The 27,376-nt window shown below is 40.5% G+C and overlaps 5 protein-coding genes across 7 annotated transcripts; 2 read left to right on the forward strand and 3 right to left on the reverse strand.

Annotated features, from left to right (window-relative positions):
* Nucleotides 1-764: 764 nt before the first annotated feature.
* Nucleotides 765-3,822, reverse strand: tysnd1 (trypsin like peroxisomal matrix peptidase 1). 2 transcript variants are annotated; one of them, XM_062463394.1, is made up of 5 exons: nt 3,687-3,822; nt 2,588-3,108; nt 2,321-2,451; nt 1,962-2,150; nt 765-1,715 (listed from the first exon to the last, which is right to left on the reverse strand). In XM_062463394.1, exons 2-5 carry the CDS (start codon nt 3,049-3,051, stop codon nt 1,513-1,515), a joined length of 987 nt encoding a protein of 328 aa, XP_062319378.1. In that variant the 5' UTR covers nt 3,052-3,108; nt 3,687-3,822; the 3' UTR covers nt 765-1,512. The 2 variants fall into 2 exon arrangements, with proteins under 2 accessions (XP_062319378.1, XP_062319377.1); XM_062463393.1 differs by lacking the exon at nt 3,687-3,822 and having other exon boundaries at nt 2,588-3,651.
* A 3,594-nt stretch (nt 3,823-7,416) lies between these two features.
* Nucleotides 7,417-11,133, reverse strand: sar1ab (secretion associated, Ras related GTPase 1Ab). Its single transcript, XM_062463405.1, has 7 exons — nt 10,983-11,133; nt 9,989-10,061; nt 9,688-9,807; nt 9,453-9,518; nt 9,210-9,313; nt 8,989-9,120; nt 7,417-8,903 (listed from the first exon to the last, which is right to left on the reverse strand). The coding sequence occupies exons 2-7, from the start codon at nt 10,044-10,046 to the stop codon at nt 8,787-8,789; spliced, it is 597 nt and encodes a 198-aa protein (XP_062319389.1). The 5' UTR covers nt 10,047-10,061; nt 10,983-11,133; the 3' UTR covers nt 7,417-8,786.
* Nucleotides 11,134-11,483: 350 nt separating this feature from the next.
* On the reverse strand, nt 11,484-15,495 carry ppa1b (inorganic pyrophosphatase 1b). Its single transcript, XM_062463403.1, has 11 exons — nt 15,336-15,495; nt 14,670-14,734; nt 14,181-14,234; nt 13,844-13,963; nt 13,623-13,709; nt 13,179-13,305; nt 12,712-12,839; nt 12,348-12,433; nt 12,104-12,179; nt 11,960-11,999; nt 11,484-11,767 (listed from the first exon to the last, which is right to left on the reverse strand). The coding sequence occupies exons 1-11, from the start codon at nt 15,394-15,396 to the stop codon at nt 11,739-11,741; spliced, it is 873 nt and encodes a 290-aa protein (XP_062319387.1). The 5' UTR covers nt 15,397-15,495; the 3' UTR covers nt 11,484-11,738.
* Nucleotides 15,496-15,721: 226 nt separating this feature from the next.
* On the forward strand, nt 15,722-19,597 carry eif4ebp2 (eukaryotic translation initiation factor 4E binding protein 2). Its single transcript, XM_062463406.1, has 3 exons — nt 15,722-16,044; nt 16,558-16,737; nt 16,910-19,597. Exons 1-3 carry the CDS (start codon nt 15,912-15,914, stop codon nt 16,939-16,941), a joined length of 345 nt encoding a protein of 114 aa, XP_062319390.1. The 5' UTR covers nt 15,722-15,911; the 3' UTR covers nt 16,942-19,597.
* Nucleotides 19,598-20,648: 1,051 nt separating this feature from the next.
* rps24 (ribosomal protein S24) lies at nt 20,649-23,866 on the forward strand. Of its 2 annotated transcripts, none has more exons than XM_062463395.1 (5): nt 20,649-20,725; nt 21,563-21,628; nt 21,723-21,932; nt 22,229-22,342; nt 22,988-23,866. In XM_062463395.1, exons 1-5 carry the CDS (start codon nt 20,723-20,725, stop codon nt 22,991-22,993), a joined length of 399 nt encoding a protein of 132 aa, XP_062319379.1. In that variant the 5' UTR covers nt 20,649-20,722; the 3' UTR covers nt 22,994-23,866. The 2 variants fall into 2 exon arrangements, with proteins under 2 accessions (XP_062319379.1, XP_062319380.1); XM_062463396.1 differs by having other exon boundaries at nt 20,651-20,725; nt 23,777-23,866.
* The last annotated feature ends 3,510 nt before the right edge of the window (nt 23,867-27,376 follow it).

The following is a 27,376-nucleotide window of genomic DNA, read 5'->3' on the forward strand; positions in this document are numbered from 1 at the left end:
GCTCAATTCCTTGTCTCACTCTGCCCCCTGTGGCTCTTAAGAGGCCGTAAGAAACACAATCTGGGCTCTATCTTGCATGTCACAATTGGAATAAAGCAACAGCTCGTTTCCCATGCTCCTAAAATCAGTTTTCTGTCCCCTCAAACCTGTAAACTAGTGATTCCAGGAGCAGTGAAGCATCATGTTATCATGTATGCACATAGGCTTCTCAGTCCCCTCAAGCCATATGTATTGTGCTCATTCAAAGAGGCCGTAACCAATCCTTTGAAATACATATTTTTCTCACATTTTTCTCACACTGTATTTCTGTGATAATAGAATACAGAACCAGTAATATCCTGGAGGACCAGGCGTTAAATTTATTACAATAGTCCATACGCCAGGTTTTATGACAGTCCCACTGTGCAGAGGAAGGGAGAAGGAATACCAGATGTCTGAAAGCAGATCCTGACAGCATCTCTCCTGGCTACCCAAAGGGACCAATCAGTCTCTGTAACATGTCAAGCGAGTCTTATTTTACCCCGTTGTTCTGCTCTGCAAAAAAACAAAACAAGGCATGTGCAATGTTACTAGGTGTAAATTCTACATGGGAACATAAGGCTCATCTCCTTGATGTTAATATGTTGCATAGAGAAAACATTTCCTCCGGTCTAATACCTCAGTGATCACAGAGGTAGTAAATGCTACAAGCATCCCTATCTGGGTAGTGTCATACAACATCTAGTACTCTCAGTAGATCTGTTTAATATGACAAAAAACATGAATCATTCAGGCTTTTATTGCGTGATATCTATTCGACTATAGGGTGTCAAAGTGCTCGGGACAAGACAAAAAAAGACCACCTGTTTTCGATCATGTGCTTTTTTTTAAATGTCAGGGGTTCCAAGGCTAGTACCATAAAAACATATGATTAATTTGTGTCTGACCATTTCCTGAAAAACACAAGAGAATTGTTCACAGGAATGATGACACGAAACGTTGCTTTTTCTCCCCAAATCATCTCTGAGGAGAGGGCGTAACTTCCCCACCACTTTTGAAAATCTGGGTGAAACATTACCTGAACTTTATGGTTCTGCTCCTCTACTTCCTAGTGAACTTATACAATTTGTGTGTGAATCTTAAAACAGTTGTTTGCTTTTTACCAGTAGCAATAACAAAAATAATTATATTATATATTGTTATATATACAATTATATTGTATGACACTTTCAACAAAAATTACAAAACTGCTTATTCATTTATTGAGGATACCACATAGACATATAAAAAATTATTTCTCCCTCAAAAATAATGTTTTGGTGGGTCATGTTTCACACTGTGTTCAATTTTGACAGGCACTTGGATAAGAATAACATAATAGGTTATCATAATCAAACCATTTTAAGTGCTAATTCGCTGTTGTGAATGTTCTCTGTGAAATGAAGGTACTTGGTATCTAGGTTGAGCAAAGTGCTATTGCCTAACACTGAGAATGTTGCTTGCTTGGCAGGGTGTCTCTTAGTCATCGTTCAGTCACAGTTTGCTCTGAGGAGCCTGTAGTCTCCAAACCCTCCTGACCCCCTCCTCTGTCTCGTCTAAGGCCCTGAACAGGCCAACATCACCCGTCTGGGCGTATCGCCGCAGCAACGGCTGGAGCACAGTCACTGGGATGCTGAAGTTCAGATGTGGGTAGGTCACCTTAGCAGCAAAGTCCCTGGTGTTACTGGATACCAGACCTGAAATACAGTTACAGCAATGAACCACCCCCCAATGTACACAAGATGACAGGTCCTTACTCTTACTGACATAAACTGCAGTCAATGAGTGCCCCCTACTGTTTTGAATGTTTCATTAATCATTCGTGAAAATAAAATCTAAATAGAATGTTACATTCATAACTTCCAGATGTTATTGTTGTATCATTCATACGTATAGTGGTATAAACCAATAATTAGGAATACATCCAATAAGGCAATCCTTACCGAGCAGCTCGCCTGAACTCACACGCACCACAGCGCCCCCACTGGTTCCTGCCTGTACTGCACAGGTGGTTTGCAGCATGATAGTCTCGGAACACCTGCTCACGGCCCTGGAGAGAATGCCGCGAGTCAAGGAGGGGCCACCACACCTTTGACCCAGCGCACCATAACCCACCACCACAACGTCTTCACCTGGGGGGGGGGGACATGTACGCCCAGAGAAGCTGTCAGTGAGTATATATTGTAGCCTTCCGTTACCAACTATTATCATTTCCTGACACAGTAATGGTAGAACATGCTTAAAAGTTTACAATTAATTAATTGTGCAGCTACTTTACTATATTTCTCAGTGACTGTATGACCTAGCTGAAATGATGTGGCCAAACGTGGCATCACTGCCTCGGGGGTGGGGTCTCTCAGTTGTACGATGGCTACATCATAGGGTGAAGAGTCCTTGGTGGAGTAAAGCACATCTCCCATCACATCATTGTACCTGTGGAGCAAAATAAAAAGACGAGTAAGCTTGGGAAACTATTCCAGCAGATTAGGCATCTTCTTCATTAAAGTTCCAAAAGAAGAAAGGACAGGCCACTTGATAAGGGTTAGTAAGTGTAGGTCAACGGGTTTACCTGTCATTGCTGTCAAATTTCAAGGTGACGACAGATTTTCCATTGACAACATGCCTGCAGGTCAGAACCAACTGAGGGCTGACAAGGATCCCGGAGCCCCAAAACTGTCCGCTATCTACCAAGGCCACAGTGGGATATCTCTGGATGGCCCAAGTTTGGCTTCTACTCTGAAAATCTGTGGGGTCCTGTTGAAGGTGGATGTCTCCCATAGGATCATGAATCTTCATACAACGCATTATGTTCTTCAGGATCAGTTGGAGAGAGCACACCAGTGTCAGTCCAATCAACTCACTGGCTTTCCAGCACAATGGAGACACAATTAAGCCAGCAAGGTATGCCTGGTCTCCGTTACGGATGAAGAGCCCCCCTCCCTCAGTGCCAGGTAGGCACCGGGCATCTGTAAGGATGACGACATTCTCCTCCCCAGCCAAGTTACTGATGATGCCCTTGCTCAGGGTGCTCATGAAGAGATCAGGGCATAGATCGCCAAATGGAGAGCCGCACGCCAATACTGGGCACCCCTTTCGGAGAGAAGAGCTGTTAACCATGGGTATAGGTCCTGATTTGGACACACCTGGTTTCAAACCAGGTGCCTTCAGCACAGCAAACCAGCTCAGGAATTCAGAGTCCCTGACCATCTCTGCCTCCTCCTCGCCACCGTAGAAACCCCATGTATCTGATCCTCTGAACATATTGAGAAAAGCTTTTCTGAACTCCACACAGTTGATTAAAAAAAGAAGCTCTGCTGTGGCCTGAAGCGGGTGTGACGAGGGGCTGTCGGCCACCGTGCATGCCTCATAAGCGCACTGGTTTGTTTCCAGGTCTCGTTGCTCCGAGTAGTTTAAACATATTTTTAGATTGTCATTAAAAATGTCGGGTGGCATAAATCTGAGGTCTGAGGAGACAGATTCTTTGGTATTCATAAATCGAGAGAACAACAGACCACTACAGAGAACGATTCCTGCCTGTGGGTTCAGAATGACACCACTACAGCTCAGAGGCTTCTGATCAGAGAAAGACCCGGATACTGTAACAATACAACAAGCCCTTTCTGTCGATTCCATTTAATTACTTTGTAGTTGTGAATGTCAACTCTTACTTGTTGTAGACTGTTCACACACAGCCTGCACAGTTAGCTTGTTATGGCGGAAGCTAGCTAGCTACAAGTTAGTTAGTTAGTTAGTATGTAGGCTACCCCGACAATAAGACACATCTTTCAAAACATTACAACTAGCTCTACTGATTATAAATGTCAGTGAGAAGATAATGATGGGCAGCTAAAAAGTCGATGAAAACTGACAAGATGCAGAACATTATCGGTAGCTGAGCTGCGGATCCGTGCAACCAGTTATTTACAACCTCTACTTCCTCGAGTTCATTGGTGAAAGCGAGGGGATTGGCTGACGTGTCTTCTGAACGAAAGCCATTGGCTCTGTTCTGAACGTGCTCGCAAGAGGAGACAAGGAACCTACGTTCATAGACATAATAAAGAGTAGACGCCGCATTGGCTGCTGGGCACAAGAAATGCGGCCGCCATCTTGAACCGGTCATACTCCTAGTCGCGTAGCAGCAGAAGAAATAAGATGCCAGAGCACTGTGCAGCATATTCCTGCTCAAATCGGCGGACAATCGCAAACAAGGCTCGGGGGATTACTTTTCACAAGTAAGATTTAACATTACCGCACTATTGGTTGTATTTTGTGAATATAATATTACCATAGAGTTGAGAAGGAGCAAGGATCTTTGATATTACTGTACTAAAATCGCAGCCAGCTAGCTAGGCTATGTTAACTGCACCGGCCGGTGTTCACCCGCTATGAACTGAGAGACTTGAGGTGGGAATCTTTTGGTGCCTCACGATTCGAATCAATTCTTGGGGTCACGAATCGATTTTAAAATTAAGAAAAAAAACATTACAAAAAATAAAAATCAATTTTTTACATTTGTGAATCGATGTAGCCCAAGTCTCAAAAAGACTGAATCGTGAATCATTTTTTTCACCACCCCTACTTTATAAGTCATATTCCATTACAATGACTTAGATTACAACTGACACAAGAATGCTATTGTAGAAATAAAACAAATATTACTGGTATAACATTGGCCAGCAAATTTTACACAAGTGGCACAGACTGTACAGTGTTTCCTTTAGGATTTTTTTTAGCAGTGGGGGCAGGTCTGCCCGAACAACACCCTATAGATAGGGTGTTGTGATAGGGGATAGATTTTGTGAAGAGCCACGCTCATGGAAAGCTTCGGATAAACTCCAACAGCCGCTTCTGCACTGACCATTTCACGGCGGACAGTTTTTACATGGACCAGAGACAGACGAGGTTCACCAACACACGGCTTCTCTTGCAGCGCGGAGCCGTACCGAGCATCGCCCCTCCGGCCGTTCATCCTCCGGTTGCACCTGGACCATCCACCGCCGCCAGCAGTTCATCACTCAGTTCTGTGTGCTTGTTATAATTATACTAGATAACTTTTCCAGAGGTATCTCTGCTATGAGTTAGTGCAAACCGCTAAATTGATATTAGGCTACTCGGTGTAGAATGATGGTATTTTGGTGAAATGGTAGCTAATGTGTTAGAAGTAGCCTAGTTGGAGAGCTCACTGTCTGCTGTCTCTGGTGTCCATTTTTACTGGTACAGCTCAGGGGAACATTTCACTTATATGCATTTGTATGTTTCACTCATTGAACAAATAAATTCTAATTCTATACGGTTTTGTTCGGCTTGACATAGCGTCCATTATCTGGGTCGGAGCAGAGCCATAGAAAAAGAGAGTTGCGACACTTCCATAGACTCCCATTGTTATCGAGGAATGCGGAAGTAAAGCGTGTCACATGCGACCTGTAGTTCCAAACATTGCATTTTCCACCGTTCAACCCCATTCATTTTCAGTGTCTCCGAAGCAAGTTAGCTGGTAAATTGATGAAAATCCTTCATTTTTTCATATTTTTACCAACACATATCAATTGTTATTAGTAGTATTTCATATAGCTAACTTTAGATAAAGTTTATCGTAAGATTATAGCTTGTTTGATTCGAAACGCAGTTAGAGCTAGACTGTAGGTCTAGCTAGTATCTAACATAAGCAACACTTTTACTGAAGCTAGCTAGAGAGCACGTGTATCATAACCAGAAGTCAGTTGGCTTATAGTCTGTCAAATTAGTTCTAATTATTGGTGTTCGTTGGCATACAAAGTGTTCTATATATAGCTCTTATTAGCCTAGTTAGTAGAGCTAGCAACAATGAATTGCAAATTAAGTGGTCCGAAGCAAGTTAGCTGGTAAATTCACGAAAATCCTGCATTTTTTCATATTTCGACCACCACATATCAATTGTTATTAGTAGTATTTTATATAGCCAGCTTTAGTTAAAGTTTATCGTAAGCTTGTTAGATTCTAAATGCAGTTGGAGCTAGACTGTAGGTCTACGTAAGCAACACTTTTACTCTAGCTAGCTGTACATGTATCATAGCCAGAAGATCACCGGATCACTACAAACACAAGGAGTGGAAGAACACAGGACATATTGTACAATAAAATGTTTTATTGAATGCAGTTGGTTGCCTTGTTTATTCTGTTCTATTTACCAAACTCCTTTCTTGTCTTAAATTGAGCAGTTAATGGTGATAATGGTTAGATTCAACTTGCATCAAGTACTACAAATATAAGTGTTAATGTGGTAGGCTAAATTGTAAGTGGGCTGATGAATAAAAAAACGTTTAACAAGACCCATTTACTTCAACCGTCTAAGGTTAAACGTTAAGTGGAACAATATAGTCCTCATTAGGCTACTGTTTGGTATGTACAGTATGGTACAGTACAGTTTGTACAGTATGGTAGCTAGCATAGCCATTTCTAGCTCTGCTTCACAATATTGCGTTATGTATAAGTTCATGTAATACATACATGTTAATAAAGTATCAGACATACATGATACAACACACCAGTAACCAATTGACATTGTGTTAATATACCGAAAATGTCCGTGAATCGAGATGGTGCTGCTGTCTGTCCCGCCGAAAACCATTCAAACAGGTTGACAGCAGTGGGGGTTTTGTTTAACTACAGGGAGCTACCGGAACCACGTGACAAAAAAGCTCTAGCTTTTTTCCTGTGTTTCACTGGCAGTGAGTGTTCACAATGTTGTATTTCACTCCATTCTACACCAAACACGTCAGGGATGACTGCCTTTTGTAGATATGAGTCTGCTGAAGATAGCCAGAATATCGGATTTCTTTAACCGAGCCTGTTTCATTCATCATTTGCCTGAGAAAGCGACTTCCGTTGGCAAGCTTCATTGAAAACCATTCAAACCGGTTGACAGCAGTGTTTTTTTTTTTTTGAACTACAGCGAGCTACAATGAACCACGTGATCACGTGTCGGCGAGATCAAAGCGTGTCGCAACTCTTTTTCTATGGCTCTGGGTCGGAGGTAGGCACTAGGCAGCGAGGGGCGGAGCTTCAGCTCCTTCAGGCGACACGCCCCCCCCAGTCTCAAGCAGAGAAGACTGCTGATTTTTTCACGATTTCAAAGCCTAATTTAACATACTTGTCGGTGTTGTTTTTTCATTCGAATTTTGGATGGGTAGTTAATAACACGTTATTCTGTGGTGTGGCGAACTTAAAACTTGCCAGTAGGCAGTAGTGGTCGATGCGGCGTCTACTCTTTATTATGTCTATGCCTAAGTTGGCCATTTGACTGATTTGAAACATGAAAGAGCGTAGTGATCTTTAGACAGGTGCTTATCAGAATCATGTAACATAATTTATGAATGAATTGTAAGCAGGGATAGGCTGTAAAGAGACAAACGACTCAGATAATTGACCAACATATTTATTCAGATTTCGATCAAAGCCTAATACTATAATACATGAATAACCAATTTTGTGCTGGCAGTGACATCATTTCAGATAAACTGCATGCTAAGTGATTATTTACAAAATGTATTATTGCACCCCCAGGTAGCGTCACGTACCTCACTTCTCAGTAAAACATAAGTACTCTCATATCATATCTGCATTGTGTGAACAGTAGATAGTCACCAAGTTCAAATGTTAACAGTAAATTAACCATAAAAAATACGTAGGTAGGTTGAGCATTGTAGATAATATGGAATCACTTACATGGCTTGTCATGACTTCTGCCACTGTTATGAAATCCTGATACTGTACAAAAGTTATTTTAGTAGACAAACAAATAAATAAAACGAATTCACTTCAAAATAGGAGAAATAATGCACTTGTGGTCACATTCATTAATTTGGCTGGTGGTATTTAAATAGGGATTAAGCAAAACACGTAACAATCAAAATATTAATGCTGATATGGAGAGAACTTGTTTAGTGTTCACTGTTTAATAATACTTCTGTGGTCTGTAATCCTCATATGGCACACTTACAAAGTATCAAATAAAGCAGGATTCTGAAAATGTAATCCAGCTATTCAACTTCATAGTCAATATGCCAAAGTACAGCTGTGATCAGACCATTCCCCACCCGTTTTCTGTATGATCATGTGATGTGATCCAGGACACATTTTTAGATAGGAGAATGTCTAAATGTCTGTTTAGATTTTCATGAGCTGAAGATGTGCGCTGCTAAAAAGAAACAAACCTGAAACTCTTAAACTAATCCCCTTCTCTGTAATTCAATACCGCAGACTAAAAATACACCATGGTTAGAAACCAGTTGAGAAGGATGACATGTTCTAATCTGTGAGCGTGAAGGGGGTTACTTACTGCTCAGTTAAAATGGGGGGGGGATTCCCCAAGTTTGGAACATTTATGTGATTGCAGTTGGTGCAACAAGGTACACAACCTGGTGCACAACCTGGTAACACACTGTGTTACCAGGTGAAGGTGCACTGAGTTTAAAATCAAAGAAATCACAGGTGAACTCTACCTGGCTTTGGCATGGAACATTATCACACACCGCTTCTAGAATTTCACTTCACACAATAATGGCTTGTAACAGTTGTTCAGTTATCAATGGAATTCACTTTTAGCGACCTATGATATTCAAGCAAATGAGTATAAAGAATCTCAAGACAAATTATTTTGGGGCACTCAAACTCAAAATAAATATAGCACGCTGGTAGCTACAATAACAGACATCCAGCAGGTAGATTTGTGCAACTTGTCGTCTTGTGTATATACAAAATCCTTGATAAACAAGATAAATTAAAAAAGGTCAGTCAATGTACTGCGAGAGCCAGCGGAAACCATCCCCATAGCCCTGTCTCTTCAGGACACTGCACATGTAAACCTCCATTGGCCTCAAATTCAACTCCTTCAGAGACACTTTGCCCTGTCGGGAAAGCACAGACATAACTGGGCTTAATTTGAATTCAGGAAACCACCCACAGAGAGTAAGATCAACCAGACATCCTTACCTTTCCGGTTGTGTGACCATAAAGACCAAACATTCCTACGAGTGCCTCCTCACTGATGGCTTCTGGCCGGTCGATCTTGTTACCAAGAATGAGGACCGGCACATTGGAGATGGTCTCATCTGTTAACAGTGCCTGGAAAGGTCAAATAAAAATACAGCGAGTCTTTTGTTGTTCCCAATCTGAAATAAATATTTGTTCGAGTCCTAGAGGGAGAGACTTACATCGAGTTCAACTTTCGCCTCTCCTAGTCGTTCATGATCAGCACAATCCACCATGTAAACAATGCCATTTATGGCTGGGAGATAATTCTTCCAAATTCTCCTTGCTGGGAAAATCAAACCAATGTCTTTAAAGTAAACGACCTACTTTAGGCGTACTGTCTCTCTAAGATAATCACATAAAACACAATGTGATCACTTTTGTAACAGAACCTTCTCACATGATTTAATACAATAATATCCCACCTTGAGTGTGCCCACCAAGATCAAATGTTGTAAAGGTCATTCCTGCAATAGTCAACTCCTCAGATGCTGAGGTAAAAAAGAACAGGACCATGAGTTACAATAGGGTACAGGAAAACTCGAGCCAAGCAGAGTCCCACTACCTAAATACACAGCTTCAAAACAAGGGCATGGAGATTGCAATGACATTAAGGATGTAGACACACAAGACATTATGGCACATTTGCCATAATCTTACTCGGATGTAGTGTTGGCACATGTTGTCCCAGTCTGTCATCTCTGAGCATATGTAATAGTGTTGTTTTCCCAGCATTATCTAATCCAAGGAACACTAACTTTCCAGTCTTCTTGTATAAACCTAGAGGTAAACATAACATGATACTTCAGATTGTTGGGCAACAATTAAAAGGTTACTTAATAAATACAATTTAATCATGTATGACTTCATTTAAACAAATAGAATAGTAGAATGTGTTTAGGGGGAAATGCACACTTAATACACTGATCAACAATAATGTAATAGGTGAAACAACTCGAACCTAATAATTGTAGAACACCACTGAAGCCCCTGTAGATCCAATCAAATATAAAAGACATGTCTGTTTCCTTAACCTGAAAAAAAAACATCACATTCATGCACACACTAATGCTTTCGTCAACTCAACAACTTAATTATTGCTTTAAGATGGAGGGCCAGATGTAGCAACAATTCTGAGGCAAGTTTTTTTTGCAGTGATTAAACAAGATTGGTTAGATATTTAACAAGATATTTGCTTAGCAAAAGAAGTGCTAAGCAAATATCACAGTACGGAACCTCGTACTGAAAGCTCATTGTTCAAATTTATTTCATGACTTGGGATTACCTAGTTGGTATGTGTAAGCTTGAAGTAGGCTACAGTAATGGGCTACTATCAAGCCATTCACGAAAATACAAATATCTACAAGCAAGCTTTATTACATACGTTAAGTATTCCGGCTGATGATGCTAGACTAACAGCGCCTCAAACTATTTTCACGGACAAGTTGTGTGAGCAGATGACACTTGATACCAGGTACTTGAAACACACATGCGCGCACAAACACGCACACAAACAGCTGTTACTCTCAGTGCTTGCTGTGAATATCTTGACAGTGACCTCGTAGGAATGCAAAAAATACTTTAATAGATTTGTATATGGAGTATGGCGAACTAAAAAGAAAACGTTTTTACTCAAATGTACGTTAACAAGTTACATTGAAAATGTAACACAGACTCTTAAATAGCACAGCTTGCCAGGAGCCAGTTAGGTGGCTGCCAATCAACATACGTAAAATCGATCACTGACAATGCCCTTAGTTAAGAGTAGGCTAGTACTCGATCAGGAGTAAACAACATTGTAAACACGCTGAGTAGGCACAAAAAAAAAAAAAGTTAAAAACACCATTAATATAGCTCAACCATGCAGAAATGAATGGGTGTCACCTCTTGAACGTTAAACTGTACTGACCGCATTGGACAGATATGGAAGCAAGAGATGTACTGTATTATTTTACCTTTATTTGCCGGTTAATCCACTCCTCGAACGTTACTTTTAAGTCCTAGATACCACAGTCAATGACAGGTCCAAATTTGACAGTTCACCGGAACTGCGTAACAACTGTTTTTGGCGAGGTGGGTCACGTGGGAAAATATGATCCGTCCAGCTGACATTTTTTTTGTACATGAAGAAAAAACGATCGTTGATCAGGGATTCATCCTTGGACACACTTTAAATTTAAATAAATTTAAATTAACTATTATATCCTTAATATCGAGGGAATAACAATGTGCACTGCCAAATATAGATGTTTATCTAATGAACGAATGAGGCAACAATGTGGGTAAGCAGTCCAGTAGAGGGCAGTACAACACGTATCTTTGTAGCCCTATTCATCCGAAACCATTACATTTGACACATTTGGTTTGAGATTGCTTTCAAGAAAATGTAAACCATCAATGATAGTCTGCAGAAAATAAAACAATGTTCACATGACTAAAAAATCAATAGTCCTCAATGACTACTTAAACGGAGGCTTTATTAATTAAAGCAATTTAGATTACCCTATACAGTACAGAAGTAGCTAGGCAGGCCAATGCCTGAAATCTACATGTTTTAAAGATCCATGTTAAATAACAGTGAAAAACAAATTTGACATGATTTAGTAGTTTTGCTTTTCTTTCTACAGAACCTACTCAGAATCTCTAGTCTGTGGTCGCTTCAAGTGCATGTCTCTTCAAGTATGCTTTCGTTGGTTCATCTTGTGAAGATTTCACTTCTCATAGTAGAACCATTTATCAACTGGGGAACAGAAAAACAATGATTAGGTGCAGGGCTCTCAAGTCTCACGCATTCACCGTGAGACTGCTTGAGACACCTTGTATTTCTCACGCATTTCATCCATTTCAGAAATAAGGGATAATTTATGTATATAGTGGGACAACCCCCCCCCCCCCTGGTTGGCTGGATTCAAACCGAAACCAAACAGCTTACCTGAAGAAGGCATAGGATCTTTTGTTCCACAAGGGCATGTCTAAAAGCAGACACCAAAAAAAAGGACCATGTTATAAAAGTGGCTGATTTCTTTGGAGCAGACCATGCAGACATGACAGCAGTACAGACACAGATGATACCAACCCCATCAACAACAGCCTTTGCCTCGTCCCCTGAGCAGCAGAACGGACTGTCGCTGGTCGACACGCATGTGTTTTTACTGCAGAAAGGGAGAGCAATCAAAACGGTTTAGTCTAATTCCATGGATGAGAAATTAATTGACAACGAACCTTTGTTCTAACCATTGTCCCTCTCTTCTGGGACACAAACTTGGTGCAGTCAATCTAGCACACTCAATATCAAGTCCTATATTCAACTTCCTTCTCACCAGTTCAGTTCCCCAGCCTTGGTTTGTTGGGAGATGAGGGCCTTCCAAAAGCCATTGGTGCTCTTGATTGTTTCAATAGCAAAATCCTGAGAGAAGAAATACACACATGTCATCTGAGATTTCCTAATAAAAGCTAGCCACTGGAATATGCCTCAAACTGTTGCCACATAATTTTACAACTTCAAAAATGGCCACAAGAGAGACACTTTTACATTTATTAGGAAATCATTCCCAGATGATTAGTCGACCAGAAACTCAGGATTTTACATTGTGGCCTGGTGAGCGAAATTATATTGCAGAAAGCAGCTTAAGCTCAAGCAAACCCCCCACACCAGGCTGGAAAAGTTCAGGCTACAGTACACACCTTGTCTTTGAACTCGCCATTGAAGGCAAATTTGTTTTCTGGTTTCCCATCTGGGACTTTGTACCTCCTGAACCAGTCAACAGTGGCATCCAGGTAGCCTGGCTTCAGTCGCTGCACATCACTAATATCTAAAACACACAAGAAAGTTTGTTGAGCTTGGAAACAATGGATAAATACAGTAGAAACACATACACTATTGGTCCTTTGAAACTAAGCCCTGAGATGTTGTATCTCAGCGACCAGGCATTGTGCAAGAGTAATGTCTCAACCACAGTATTAAACAGTACAATGCAGCTAAAACGCCATCTGTAAAGAGAAGTATCAAACATTTCATGGGTTGTTGTTTCTTGACAGTCATCTCAAATACAAAATCCAGAGAAAAGACACATTTGCAGGCATTAGAGACGTAAAGTACTGCTAAGTGCTGCTTTCGGTGCCTTTTAAGAGTTTTAGAAACTCAAACTCACTATTCATGTCCTTGGCTTCAGGATCCTCCACATTAATTGCAATGACTTTCCAATCAGTCTCCCCTTCATCAATCATCGCCAAAATACCGAGTACCTTTACTTTGATAACCTCCCCACGCGAGCATACCTAAACGGAAGATGTCACACATTACCTCAGCAAATCGTCTGCATGACATTATCATACTATTGCAAAACAATATGCTTTTGTAGGAAACACATTTTGTTATATTGTTTGTCTGTCCATTTGTATAGAAAGATAAATATGCATGTATACACTTAAGATTTAAAAAAAGATATGCTTAAGTAGCTGAAGTTATCACTTTGGAGTATGTTAACTGGATGATGACAGCATGTACTGAATGAAACAGTGCACAATCACTCTCTTCAATGCATCAGCGCTGTATTGTGCAGCCTAAACATGTTTGTTGATTTTGTATGATTTACCTTGGTACCAATTTCACAAACATCAATAGGATCATTGTCACCACAGCATCCAGTGTCCCCGTCTTTGTGTCCAGGGTCTTCCCAGGTCTACCAACAAACAGTGTGTCAGCTCAATACTGTGACACCAATTAGGTATTTCTTGTGATTTGTATTAAATGTAATAACAGTTCAGGCCTATTATAAATGCAATACACATTTTCTACCGAGTACGAAATAATTACTTGGGGTATTGCTCCATAGTTCCAGATGTAACCTTTGTGTGGAAAGACGTTGGCAACATATCGCAAGTTACCCTTCTTTACGTCCTGCTTGATGGGATTAAGAGGGTCTTTTGTTGCTATCTAAAAAAAGAAAAGGGAAAAACATGTACTTCGAAGCTTCAAATAATGTAATCAAGAACATGTTTTCATTGTTATTTTAATTCTTATTTAGAAACAGGAACCCCACCTCAGCGACACAGGTATTGAATAGCAACAAGTACATGTTAGCTTAATTTTTAACTCATTTAAAAATCCGAGCAGCCAATAGTAATATGCCATTAAAATATTTTCACAATACCTCCATCTTTGCATTTGTCCATCTTGGTACTTCAACAACCACGTGGAAGATATGCTGCAGCAAACAGACCAGTTTGTCATATTGCAAAAAGATGTATTCCACAATATTCTAATTGATACATGTGCCTCACAAAGTTACAGTCACATAAATGAAAACCAATAGTACAGTTCCTTTATGGCTACATGATTATGTTGGAAGAGATGAGTAGTTGAAGACATAAAGTGCCATCAAAATTACATAACCCAAGTTATTCCTAAGAGATAAGATAACAGGTATCGATGATTAAACGTTAACCCATATTTAAGGACTAAAGATCTGTTGGCTTGACAAATAGACTATGAAACCCAGCAACAAAATACTTCCCAATCCCATTTTCTAACCATTGATTCAAAGGTTGAGCCTATTGCCTGCATCTACTTATAACATTCACAATTCCAATGGGAATCAATTATATAACTTGATTAAATGTATAACGGTGGCATGCTTTACCTGGCTCTCGTCAGCATACATTGATATATCATGGAATGGGGAGATGTACTTTCCTTCAGCATTTTCTGAGAGGATACAATGTCATGAGAATAAGAAAACATTGGTGACGTTACTACACCCCCCACACCTAGGACGCCACGGTGGCACCCTCCCTTGGCTGTCACTACCTGGTGACAGATGGGCGTAAGAACATCAAGAATTTCAAAAGGAAATAAAACTGAAATGCAGGCCTAGCCTTTTCCATATCGTTACGTACATTGTATGTATATAAAACTATCTCCCTACGGATAATCTTCAACAGAACAAATAAAGTAGCGAGAATCTGACAGTAGTTTAACTAAATTCTTTCATTCCAGTTTTTCGGATTTTAGATACCCGGCAAACCCAGTTGGTGTCACTTCAATAGTATCGTTTCTAGGCACTAGCACATCTCGCGATCAATTGTCATTTCATTTACCTAACGCTACATCCAGAAACACAACCATTTTAAGTGTGGTTACTTTGGTTAGACCAGAATATCACAATACAAGTGACACGTGGGATGCTAGCTGGCTTAGATTAGCCATTTGGAGCTGCCCAACCTAGCTAGTGCTAGATTAGGACACGTCTATTCATTGTGCCTTCTAAATTTCACTTTCAACTTGCCAAAAAGTGAAGTACACTTACTGAAAAACAAACGATAGCTTAATGTGTTTGGGTTTCCTCTCTCTTCGACAGTGAAGCTCATGTTTCAGCCGGGTTGATTTTGACTTGCTGTATTGCAGAGATGGGCTAGTGTGGTTACACACGTACTACTACTAGGTGGCGCTCTGGCAGGTCCATTAGAAGAATCGGGGAATCAGAGGCGCATGCGCTTAAAGAAAGAACGAAAGAAAGATATTTGTATGCCTTTTTCTATAAAAAAAATATATAAACGGATTTCTTAAGACCATTCTGTTAGTTGTCTATTATTATCTTGAATGTACTATATCGACATACATATTTCCGTTTCCAAAGCTTCATACACGTGCATTTGCGTAATTTGCTGACTTCCCTTGCCTCATATCCGCCCGGTGATTGTTGTTCTTCCTGCCTGGCGGAGGGAACGGACGGTGCTGAGCTTGACGGCTGGGAGGACGAGCGGATCGACAAGAAAGCATTAGGAAGAGAAAAAAGAGAGGGAAAGACCGAGGGTTCCACCGTCCATAGGGAAAAGCCACCCATAGTTTGCAATTGTTTAATTTGTAATCAAATTCGGTTAAAATGTCGACCAGTCGTCAGCTTAGCGAGAGCAGGGCCATTCCTACTAGGACGGTGTTGATTAACGATACAACGCAGCTACCTCATGACTATTGCACCACTCCTGGAGGCACTTTATTTTCAACCACTCCGGGAGGTAATGGGGACACTATTGTGTATTATATGTATTAATGGAATGACAATTTTGGTTTCACTCTAGTTTGCACAGAATTGCAGTAACCAATGCTATGGGTTTCCAAACGTGGCCTACTCTGCTGTCAAAGCACCAAAACAAAAACAATGCTTTGCCCCGCCCCCGTCGTCTCATGCGGTTAAATGAATGGTGTGTCTTTAACGCAATAATCTTTCTTCCTTACGTTTAAACATCATAATAATAGATATTACGATTAAGTTTTTGTGTTTATTATCTGTTGCATCCCGATCTTTTTTCACTGTCAATAACGCTACATGAACGTGGTTGCATGTGGTCTTGACGTTCTCGCTTTCTTGTTTTATTCTTGTTTTATTTCGGTTGATTGTTATCCAAGCCCTAGGAACCTGTCCTGACATTAGAGATTCGATTTGTTGAGTCACAGGAATAAATACATATTTTTTTCATAACAATAGTGTTAGACAATTCATACATTTCATGTTATTTTGTGTTTCACAGGCACTCGAATAATCTACGACCGTAAATTCCTACTGGACCGTCGTAATTCCCCCATTGCCCAAACTCCCCCGGCCCATCTGCCTGTTATCCCGGGGGTGACCAGCCAAAATGTCCTGAGTGAGAACAGAAAGAATGAAGCAAATAACCATATCAAGAACCATGATGGCAAGCCAGCCAATGGTGAACCCACTAATTTTTCTTGTTGAGCTATAAGGGTTACCAGACAGTTCATCTTCACAGAACTGCTATGTATATTGTCAGACACATAATACATCGCTTTGTGTTCTTATGTTTTAATGATATGTGGTATAAAAGGTCATTATTGCCCTGATATTTATTTGTTTTCTTTAAGGTGAAGACTCTCAGTTCGAGATGGACATCTGAAGCTGAGGAACCAGACCAGAACAAGAAAATGACCTGGCACTTGTGCTAGTGGCTTGGCTTTTAAAAACACATGTTGTGAGCCCCTCACAGCAGCCTTCATCTTTAGCTCTCTGTCTTGCTGCTGGTTGTGATACGTGTAAACAATAAGAATATAGTACAGTGTGCTGTACATTAGGGCCAACTCTGGAAACGGTTAAAGGTTAGGTTTCTGGGTTTCAAGAAGTTGTATTTATCAACCCAACTATAAGGGTCTGAATTTAAAGTACCTGCCTACTGTCCAAATTAACAATTGTTTTTCCCAAGTCTAAACTTATTGTCATAACCATTATGTCACTCAGAATCTTTACCAGAGCACACTGTAAAACTGACCACTTAAGATATGGAATAGCCCTCCGGACCCATACAAAACTATACTTTGGATAACAAAGTACTGGCCTTAGAATCAGGATTAGTGTGTACTGCAATTTTTATCATTCACTGATGATCTTCTTTAACAAATATTGTTTGGGTGTAATCTTTTGCTATAGAAATACTTGAATTGCTCCAAGATAACTTAGTTACTTCAAGTTATTCAGTCAGATAAGTTACCAGTGAAGCTTACAAAATAAAAAGGGATGCTGTGATTGAAATTTAGTTTTTTTCAAATAAGATGAAAATTCTATAGTCATTCCAAACCTTCAATAGTTGATAACACAGTATATGTAAAACAGTATTTTTATTTAATTTATTTTTTTACATTTTCTTTTGTAAAATAATCTTTAATCAATAACCTTTTAATTTAGTTGATGGTGATTAAATATTTTGGGACTGCAGGCATTTCAACATAATCTGCAAATGGCCTTCCATTTAGATTTTCTTATGTTAATTATTAGTTATCGTGAAAGTTATGTTTGATCAGGCACTTATCTCCAATACCTCTCCAGTAGCATATGATTAAAAAAGGTTGCTAACATTGACTTTACAGCAGGAAATTCAATAGTAATGTTTTGGACCTGCTGATATCCTTTACATTTTCATTTAAAGACTGCGATTTCTTTTGATGATCCATTTTGCACCTATGTTACAGATAAAAGATAACATTTTACAAAAGTCAGGTGTTTTGGAATACTTTTGTGTAATTGATTGGAATATTTTCATTTTCCATTTACATCTGAGAGAACCATGGAGAGGAGACCACAAATGACTACAGAAATGGTGTAGATCCTAACAATATTTTTTGAATGAGATTCCATGAGATGTTTTGAAAAGTTGAAACTTAAAGTGTTTTCTATGCATTTTATTTTTCAATAACTTAATTTTGCAGACCAGTTTCTCAAAATAACAAAAGCTGAATCAGGATACATTAACCCTTGTGTTATCTTCGGGTCATTCTGACCCATCAGTCATTGTGACCCACCGTCGTATTGCGACAACTTTACCGCATACAAAAACAAAGTGAAGCATTTTCTTTTAACCGTTGGGCTGTCTCAGACCCCCCACATTGCGAAGGTTAAAAGAAAATTATTTTTATTTGTTTTTGTATTGGGTAAAATTGGGTAAACACAACGATGGTTCGTTATGAACCTTTGGGTCATGTGACCCGAAGGCAGCACGAGGGTTAAGGACTGTTTGTTCCCCACAACCTGTGAGACTGCCTCCTAGTGCATTACAGATTAAGAAGTGCATGTGTAGACAAGAATAAGTCTGTATGAGGGAATTTCTATCCCGTCTGGATTTACCTCTAGTCCCTGCTCACGTTTCCTCTAAAAGATCAAATAATCTGCTGTAATTTACATCCTATAGGCATAGCCAATTCAATCTATCAGAAATGTGATACTGGATAACTACACATATATCCCCACTGTGCTATAACTATTCTCTTTAATACTTTACTAAATCATTAGTGTCAAGTCTCTCTACCCATGCCTTACATACAGTAAACAGAATGTTGGAGTGGACATTTATTTTCTTTTTTGTCAAATCTCTTCAACATAAATATTTATTTTTAAATGACTAAGTCAATACTATATTATGAATTTGTGAAGATTTATTTTTTGAAAACTGTATTGTTTTAGATTTTTCTCTTTTAGCAGCTGGAAGATTTCCACTTTCCACCATGCAAGGGTTTAATGTTATTATTTTACAACCGGTTTCAAGTTGGGTGAAACATGAGAGCTTACTGTTCAAGTGTCCATCAAGTGCTCAAACTGATTAAGAAGACATATTTCCTAACCATAATCATAGTTCTCTGCTGATTGTATTTTGTCATTATAACAGCTAAATTGTCAACAAGCAATCCATGGATGCAACATACATTTCATAGATTTGTTTTATGAGTTACTGATACATTGTATTCAGATTGTTTGAAGTGAAACATTGTGTGTCAAAGCCTCATGACTTACAATTGGAATGGACAATGTCATGCTAAGCATTTGTAAATACTTAGCATTGCACTTTTATACGTTTGATTGTTTTGTTCTGAAGGCATCCAAGTTTGAATTGGAAACCCACTTTAGGCCAGCGGTTTGCATAGAGGGCTAACATTTGTTGCACAATAAGATATGAAATAAACTTGACTTCAGTTCTGAATCAAATTAATGCATTAATGTTCAGAGAAACGTCAATGCCAGAGGACACTGTTACAGATAAATAAAGTTCCTTAATGTGGAGGACTTCATTATGGCTTGTTTTTGCCATTGTTCTCACTGTCTGGGCCTTTTAAAGAGATTATTTCATGGTGCAATGTAGGACAGATGCAAAGCTGAAAACACTAGAAACCCTGGCATTCAATTGGACATTGCAGAATGAGTGCCCTATATAAAGCAATAATGGAAAAAATTCAACAAACACTGTCACACACAGACACCGACACACACAGACAGACAAACATACTGATTCCTGCAAGTAAATTAACAAATTGCTCCAGTGGTCTATTTATTGTGTTTGCTTATTCGTTCTAACAGCCCTACTCGATCTGTTGTTATGGGCTGGTTGTAGGCTACAGTAAACATTGAATTTGATTGAACTGATACAAGTTTAAGACACATAACCACAAAAACAGGCATGTAAACATGCAAAGTATAGGTTCCATGTTACAAGAGATAAAATAAATGTTCCTGGGATAATATATATATATATATTTTATTTTGACTATCTAATCTGAACTCTGTGGCGGCATAATCAATAATTTCTATAAATTTACCGGATTTCTACTGGATTCATTTATATCCAAAGACAGGCCTACCCACCGCATTTCAGCCATTTCTCACGCTCTCACGCAACACCTTGTATTTCTCACGCATTTCAACCATTTCTCACCCTGAGAAATAAGGGATAACTTGTCCCGCTACATACAATTAATGGACGAGGCGCAGGCATACTGAGATGATAGTTGTCTCGACAGAGCATAACTGTATATCAGTCGTTGAGTTCTTGAAGAATTAAGAAAGAAGAATTAATCAAGGTGTTCACAGGGTGTCGCAGCCAGGTGTATGGGTTCCTCATAGCATTTCGGTAGAAACACAACTTATAGGCTAGCTACTCGTTCAGGCTATTAGTTTTACTTAAAAATTCAATTTCTGTTCTATGAATTATTCTTGGCCACAGAATAGTTGTTCATTATTGAAGAAATACGTATGAATATTTGTACAAAATTAGGCTACAAAATACAATAGCTTTAGCGCCATTTAATATATTTTTCATCAGGCAAACTAAAGCGGCACGTTCTAAATTTCAGGCATTTTATTGGCTTCCGGCGGGTCCTTCTTTCTTTTCTACGTCCCTGAGAGAGGCTAACGCCAAGATGGTGAGTGTTGTGGCACAATTTGTGAATAAATCCCTTTTTATCTTCGCCATCGCTTACCATATAATGTATTTACAAGTCGCTATTGTTAGTTGAAGATGTCCTTTGCAAAAGTACTTAATTATTAAGACGATGAGCTTGCTTGTTAGCGGTTTATCAAACTGGATGAAACCTGTGGCCTAGCAGTCTCCTTTCGGTACTGAGGCACACACTGTCCAGCTAGTTTAATGAGCTATGGCATGTTTTTATAGTCCTGCGAGATTCTTCCGAATTTTTATATTAATGTTAGTTTATACGTATAAACGTGTACAATGGCCAATCGAATAACTTAACGGCCAGAAGTACTGCCATTGTACACTCAAAATCTGTTAACGATAGCAACATTGGCATCAGTTGGTAGTACCTAGTTGGCTAGCCAATCTTCCCTAGTGTGAAACTGCTGAATAGATGGCTATTTTGGTAGCTATTTAAGTAGCTAGTGTTGAGCAACATGTTATATTTGTTGTCTATGTATTGTGCATTGCATCGTAGGAAGGTTATCAGAGTATGCTACCTTAGAGCTAGCCTAGCATCCAAGGAAATGTCACAAACGATGCTTCTACCATGTTAAGCTTGATAAATTGCCTTGTTCTATAACGATGTCTGTTCTGACTTGTTTTCTTGTTTTGAGTAGTTAGAAATTGAACTGAATCAATTATTCTTACAGAGCCAGCCATCTTAAAATGAATAGCAATTTATTCACAAGACAAGATTTGTGGTCTTATTCCTGACCAGATATGGAATGTGTTGATGTACTAATGCTAAATAGGACTTTGTTTGAAAATGGTTCTGTTGTTGCAGAACGACACCGTAACGGTCAGGACCCGGAAGTTTATGACAAACCGGCTGCTTCAGAGGAAGCAGATGGTAAGCCTATGCGCTTAACTTGCTCATAAGTCATCAGAACGGTGTTGTGCCTGTGTTTAACAAGATTGTGACCATACTTCCTGTCTTCTGTCAGGTTGTCGATGTCTTGCATCCAGGCAAGGCTACAGTCCCCAAGACTGAGATCAGGGAGAAGCTCGCCAAAATGTACAAGACCACTCCCGATGTGGTGTTTGTATTTGGCTTCAGGACCCAATTTGGTGGTGGGAAAACGACAGGCTTTGCCATGGTCTACGACTCTCTAGACTACGCCAAGAAGAACGAGCCCAAGCACAGACTGGCCAGGGTGAGGAACCGCGGTGTTGATTGATGTGCATCTCATCACTCCACTAAAATGTCACCAATATCTTATCCTGTGAAGTTGAAACTGGGAGTTCGAGATCTGCATTGAAATGCTTGATCCCTGAGCAATACCTGTCTTTTTATGGCGCGATATAGCTTTCTGAGCAGAACTCACCTAGGAAGCTAATTTGATCATGCAACTAAGTTATTCCCAGACACAAACATGCATATGTTACACACAAGTTTTTCTCTATGGTTGTGGCGAAGCTTGCAGAAGTAGTAACGCTCCTGTTCCAACAGCACGGCCTCTATGAGAAAAAGAAGTCCTCCAGGAAACAGCGCAAGGAACGCAAGAACAGAATGAAGAAAGTACGAGGCACCAAGAAAGCCAGTGTTGGCGCCGCTGGCAAGAAGGTAATGCACTCCTTCACCGGGGCACATCCATCAGTTTAACCACTGGCCATTAGACCTGGTCTCCTTTATGCACTAGATCACATGTAATGGGTGGGGCTCGCATGCTGTCATTTTCACCTATAAAATGTTTTTCAGTGCATCTTAAAGGAGATCAGACAGTAAGCCCAGGACAGACATGGAATTCACTTTGTTCTTTCCTCCATTTGTCAGTTTAGCATTTCTTACCATTTTCTGTTTATTTCCCTCCATTCTTTCTTATTGTTCTACGGGACTGTAGAAGGTAAAGTTGTTTATGAAGTAGACTAACTGCAGTGTGCATAAGTACCCTATGAGTGGTGGTCCTAGCTAACTAAGACATCCCCATATCCTCCCATTTACACGCTACCATCTTTTTACTATATTTTCTAAATATAGTATTTTATTGCACTAATTTTGTGTTGAAACTGGGCACTAATGGGGTTGTAGATCCTTAAAATTAACTCAAATTGACGATTTAATCTTTGATAGACTTGACACAATAGGCTGTGATGGCATAGGAACAACCACATGATTTCAGAGATCCCAGTTTTCTTAGTAGCTCAATAGTCTAATGTTACCTTCTTAATTTTTGCCTTTTATTTGGCCTTCCATGGATTTCTTTTGCAGAAATAAGGTGTCACTCAGGTATACAAGCAGAATGGGCATGGTGTTCTATTCTGTGTTGGACATGACATCCCATGTCCTAATAGACCTGTGTATCTGCATGTTTCACCCTAGTCTCCCACAGCCTTACCCTTTACCTCTCCAAACATTCAAATGACCCTTCTCTTCACTTTTAAAATCCTAATTTTACCCTCCCTAGACAAAGCCTTTCTTCCCCTTAAATACAGCTGGCTTGTGCTAATATTTAATTGTGTATTTACCCACTTATAAATTTAAGTATATACCACTGGCATCACTTCTTTTGGAGTTTGACTATTGGTTAGCTAACATCTTTAAAGATTGTATGCGAACATTCACAAATGCTAAATGAAGGAAACATTTAAGAAAGATTGTCAAAACAGTTGACTGTCAAAATGTTTAAACTGGTGAATGAGACTAAAATCGTTCATGTTAACACCAGTGAAGGACACGTTTGGGCATATTATCCTTAGCCTGACATTTCAGACCATTTCGCAAATGTGTACAAAACATGATCTGTCTGATTTATCTTTCCCATACTACATTGCCCTGAGTTAAATTCTGCAATGTAACTATATCTAGCCATGTAAAGTTATTTTGTAATGATACATGACATAGGTCTGTATATCATTACCTTTTTCTAGATGCCCTAGTCAACTTCTTCCTATAGTAATACCTTTAGCTCCCAGATGTAATTTTGTCCCTGAGTAATGTCAGTAGATTGTAGACGCTTCCTTGATGTTCCCTGACTTTTGTTTTCCTGTGTCCCAACAGTGAGACGGGTGAACCAGGAAAGATCTTCGTGCTCAAGATGTTCTTGTATATTGTCATCAAATAAAAAAAAGTTTGGAAAAAAATTGAAAATTCTTGTTGTGTATTCTTTGTTTCAACTTGACCATTTCAGTGAAGTTGAATTCAGTGCTTTTTAGGGCATCACATCTCTTATGCAGTTCTAATGTGTCATTGGTTGTTGCATTTTCTAAATCTTAATATTGTTGCTTGTATGTAATTAAAGGTCCCATAACATTAAAACTTCAGTTTAGGAGGTTATTTAACATTAATGAGTTCCCCTAGCCTGCCTTTGGTCCCCCAGTAGCTAGACATTTCAATAGGTGTAAACCAAGCCCTGTGTATTCTTCTCCGCCTTTGAGAAAATGAGAGCTCAAACGCTCTGTTTTGAAAATCCCTCAGTGACGTCACAATAATCCAAAAACAGCATTTCATGGGATCTTTAAAGAAGTAATTTGAGGTCTGCCCGGAGTTCCTTAAGGCTCTGGATGTTGTAGGGCTGTCTTGGTAGACACGACTCATCGCGTGGACATCGGGGACTGGGGTAGTGGTTCCCCTCTTTAAAAAGGGGGACCTTGGATTCAGGAGGAGCAATGTGGTTTTCGTCCTGGCCGTGGAACTGTGGACCAGCTCTACACCCTCTGCAGGGTCCTGGAGGGTGCATGGGAGTTCGCCCAACCAGTCTACACATGTTTTGTGGATTTGGAAAAGGCGTTCAACAGTGTCCCTCGGGGGGCAGTAAGTCGAACTTGTTCCCGGTGAGGGTTGGACTCCGCCAGGGCTGCCCTTTGTCACCGATTCTGTTCATAACTTATATGGACAGAATTTCTATTCACAGCCAGGGCGTTCGGTTTGGTGACCTCAGGATCAGGTCGCTGCTTTTTGCAGATGATGTGGTCCTGTTGGCTTCATCGGGCCGTGACCTTCAGCTCTCACTGGAGCAGTTCACAACCGAATGCGAAGCGGCTGGGATGTGAATCGGCACCTCCAAATCTGCGGCCATGGTTATAGACCGGAAAAGGGTGGAGTGCAATCTCCGTGTCGGGGAGGAGATTTTGTGAATACAAGCGGCTGAAATTAGTTTTCTCTGCAGGGTGTCCGGGCTCTCCCTTAGAGATAGGGTGAGAAGCTCGGTAATCCGGGAGGGGCTCAGAGTAGAACCGCTGCTCCTCTGCGTCGATAGGAGCCAGTTGAGGTGGCTCGGGCATCTGATCAGGATGCCTCCTGGACGCCTCCCTGGTGAGGTGTTCTGGGCACGTCCCACTGGGAAGAGGCCCCGGGGAAGACCCAGGACACGCTGGATGGACTATGTCTCTCAGCTGGCCTGGGAACGCCTCGGGGTCCCCCAGGAAGAGCTGGTGGAAGTGGCCGGGGAGAGGGAAGTCTGGGCCTCCCTGCATAGGTTGCTGCCCCCGCGACCCGACCCCCGGACAAGCGGCAGATAACGGACGGATTTATAGTTGCTGAAGACCTTTTCCTGTTAAGTTACACAACTATTCTCATTTAACACAGTGTGTTCATAAACCTGAAAAGGTGCATAAATAAGCACATGCCACATGTCATAGACTTCGTTGAATATCTTGGGTCTTAACCCTTGTGTTATCTTCGGGTCGTTCTGACCCATCAGTCATTGTGACCCACCGTCGTATTGCGACAACTTTACCGCATACAAAAACAAAGTGAAGCATTTTCTTTTAACCGTTGGGCTGTCTCAGACCCCCCACATTGCGAAGGTTATAAGAAAATTATTTTTATTTGTTTTTGTATTGGGTAAAATTGGGTAAACACAACGATGGTTCGTTATGAACCTTTGGGTCATGTGACCCGAAGGCAGCACGAGGGTTAAATATTTTGTCAATGGGTCTACAAAGGTTGTTATAACAATTCACCACCAGTGGGGGCTCTTACCTTTTAGATGAACAACAATGCTCTGTTCATGACTAACATCTGTGCATCTCATTTAGAACATGTTTCTACCTGATTTGTGGAAGGCATGCATGAGTAGCTAGTAGTTTGAGACAGAACACACCTATCTAGTAAAAAGAAAAAAGCATTTATAGGTCTACCTGCATCCAGACCTTTGTTTTCTTTGTCTAGTAGTATTGAAACGAGTTGTGACCTTTTTGATTATTTGCATATAAATATCCTGAAAAAAACTCTGTAAAGCTTTGTATCTTCCACTCACAAGGATAAGACTTACTCACCTTATTTGGCAGCAGTCGTTCATCTTGGATTAGATTTCACCTCTTTGATAAAATGCGAACTTTTGTCTATTGGACGTGACTGCAACCCTGTCTTTCATTTTTCATGTAGGTAGCATCCCCAAAGAGCATTGTCACACCATTCTGTGCCTGGAGTCTAGGCGGCTCTACAAGTCGAACATCTTTGAGACTGCACTCAAACACAAGGTTGTATTTTTGTTCTTGAACCCAGGGATGTGACACACTTTAACACTCTAAAATGTAGGCCAGACCACTCTGGGCCTATAGTTTGCCAATAGAGCAAAAGGAAATTCACTGGCACATTTTCAGATCTATATATGTATAATTTTTTGACAGGCTAAACCATTGCCTTAGGAACATAATGATGGTTCTCCTTGATTGTCTCCTCTTCAGCAATTACTGGACTACTGCACAAACTCCATCCAGAAACATAAGTAATTAAAAACACCCAATGGCTGATATTGTTCAAAAGAGCACAGGCAAGCTATTTGTAGAACCGACAACTTGAAGATGCACATGAATTACGCAGAACAAAGAGAGCAGATGTACAGCTAAACCAAACACTCGGAAACCTTTCTGCATACATTTCTACACCAGTACAACAGAGACTGTAGTCCACAATGACCTACAAACAGGCAGGCGGCCTCATTTATCTCAGCTTGTACTGTTAACGTGTGGGTGATGCCCACCGTTCGAATCACTGCACAGGATGACACAGAGTGGGTGGGTAGAGACTGTGCTGCTTTTGCTGGGAGGGAAGATGACAGTGGTGAGAGCCAGACTCATTAGGTATACCGGGGTCTCTCGCACCTCTGTGTGTGTGTGGCGGTGGGAGGTTTGACATAAGTGGAGCTTTCAACTCGGGGACTGGTAACAGATGGCGTTGGAAAATGAGGCTCCTCCGATGCGGCCCTGTCGCTCTGTCCCAGGAGTCCCCCCTCCTCTCCTCTCTTTCGATCTCTCTCTCTCTCCATGGCCCTCCCCTTCCTTTCTCATTGGATCTCTCGCTCTCCTTGTGTGTATCTCTTTCCTTGCCCATCTCCTACCCCTTCTTCCTTTGCCACATAACTCACAGGGCACAAGCTGTTGGTATCTCTCCTCCCTCCCTCCTTTGGCTCCCTCAACTTCAGTGAGCCGACTGGTTGAGTAACACTGAATGATACTTAACCGGGGCACTAATCAGATACAGGAGGACATCGTGGTAGAAAGACAGATGAGTGGAGAGATCAGGTACAGAGAAAGGGGGCGAGCAAGAGACAGAAGGATGTTTAATATGCAGCACTAGAGAGGGAGAAAAAGGGGTTTGGCCAGGAAAGCTGGGCTGGAGGACGGTGTCTGTCACCTGGGTACTGACAGCCTCAGC

The sequence above is a fragment of the Osmerus eperlanus genome, chromosome 6 (assembly GCF_963692335.1).
Source record: "Osmerus eperlanus chromosome 6, fOsmEpe2.1, whole genome shotgun sequence".
Taxonomy (NCBI): domain Eukaryota; kingdom Metazoa; phylum Chordata; class Actinopteri; order Osmeriformes; family Osmeridae; genus Osmerus; species Osmerus eperlanus.

Coding starts and splice junctions, on each gene's coding strand:
- sar1ab (XM_062463405.1), bottom strand. CDS start 10,046: ATGTCTTTTATATTTGATTGGATCTACAGGGGCTTCAGTGGTGTTCTA. Junction 9,314..9,452: donor TCTTGGTGGGCACACTCAAG/GTGGGATATTAT, acceptor TGATTTTCCCAG/CAAGGAGAATTTGGAAGAAT. Junction 9,121..9,209: donor AGGCGAAAGTTGAACTCGAT/GTAAGTCTCTCC, acceptor TGACCTTTCCAG/GCACTGTTAACAGATGAGAC.
- tysnd1 (XM_062463393.1), bottom strand. CDS start 3,651: ATGGAATCGACAGAAAGGGCTTGTTGTATTGTTACAGTATCCGGGTCT. Junction 2,151..2,320: donor GGCCACATCATTTCAGCTAG/GTCATACAGTCA, acceptor CCCCCCCCCCAG/GTGAAGACGTTGTGGTGGTG. Junction 1,716..1,961: donor GAGTTCAGGCGAGCTGCTCG/GTAAGGATTGCC, acceptor ACTGTATTTCAG/GTCTGGTATCCAGTAACACC.
- rps24 (XM_062463395.1), top strand. Junction 21,629..21,722: donor TGCTTCAGAGGAAGCAGATG/GTAAGCCTATGC, acceptor GTCTTCTGTCAG/GTTGTCGATGTCTTGCATCC. Junction 21,933..22,228: donor CCAAGCACAGACTGGCCAGG/GTGAGGAACCGC, acceptor CTGTTCCAACAG/CACGGCCTCTATGAGAAAAA.
- eif4ebp2 (XM_062463406.1), top strand. CDS start 15,912: ATGTCGACCAGTCGTCAGCTTAGCGAGAGCAGGGCCATTCCTACTAGG. Junction 16,045..16,557: donor ATTTTCAACCACTCCGGGAG/GTAATGGGGACA, acceptor TGTGTTTCACAG/GCACTCGAATAATCTACGAC. Junction 16,738..16,909: donor TGATGGCAAGCCAGCCAATG/GTGAACCCACTA, acceptor GTTTTCTTTAAG/GTGAAGACTCTCAGTTCGAG.
- ppa1b (XM_062463403.1), bottom strand. CDS start 15,396: ATGAGCTTCACTGTCGAAGAGAGAGGAAACCCAAACACATTAAGCTAT. Junction 13,306..13,622: donor TTTGTGAAATTGGTACCAAG/GTAAATCATACA, acceptor TCTTCCGTTTAG/GTATGCTCGCGTGGGGAGGT. Junction 12,840..13,178: donor TGAAGCCAAGGACATGAATA/GTGAGTTTGAGT, acceptor TGTGTGTTTTAG/ATATTAGTGATGTGCAGCGA.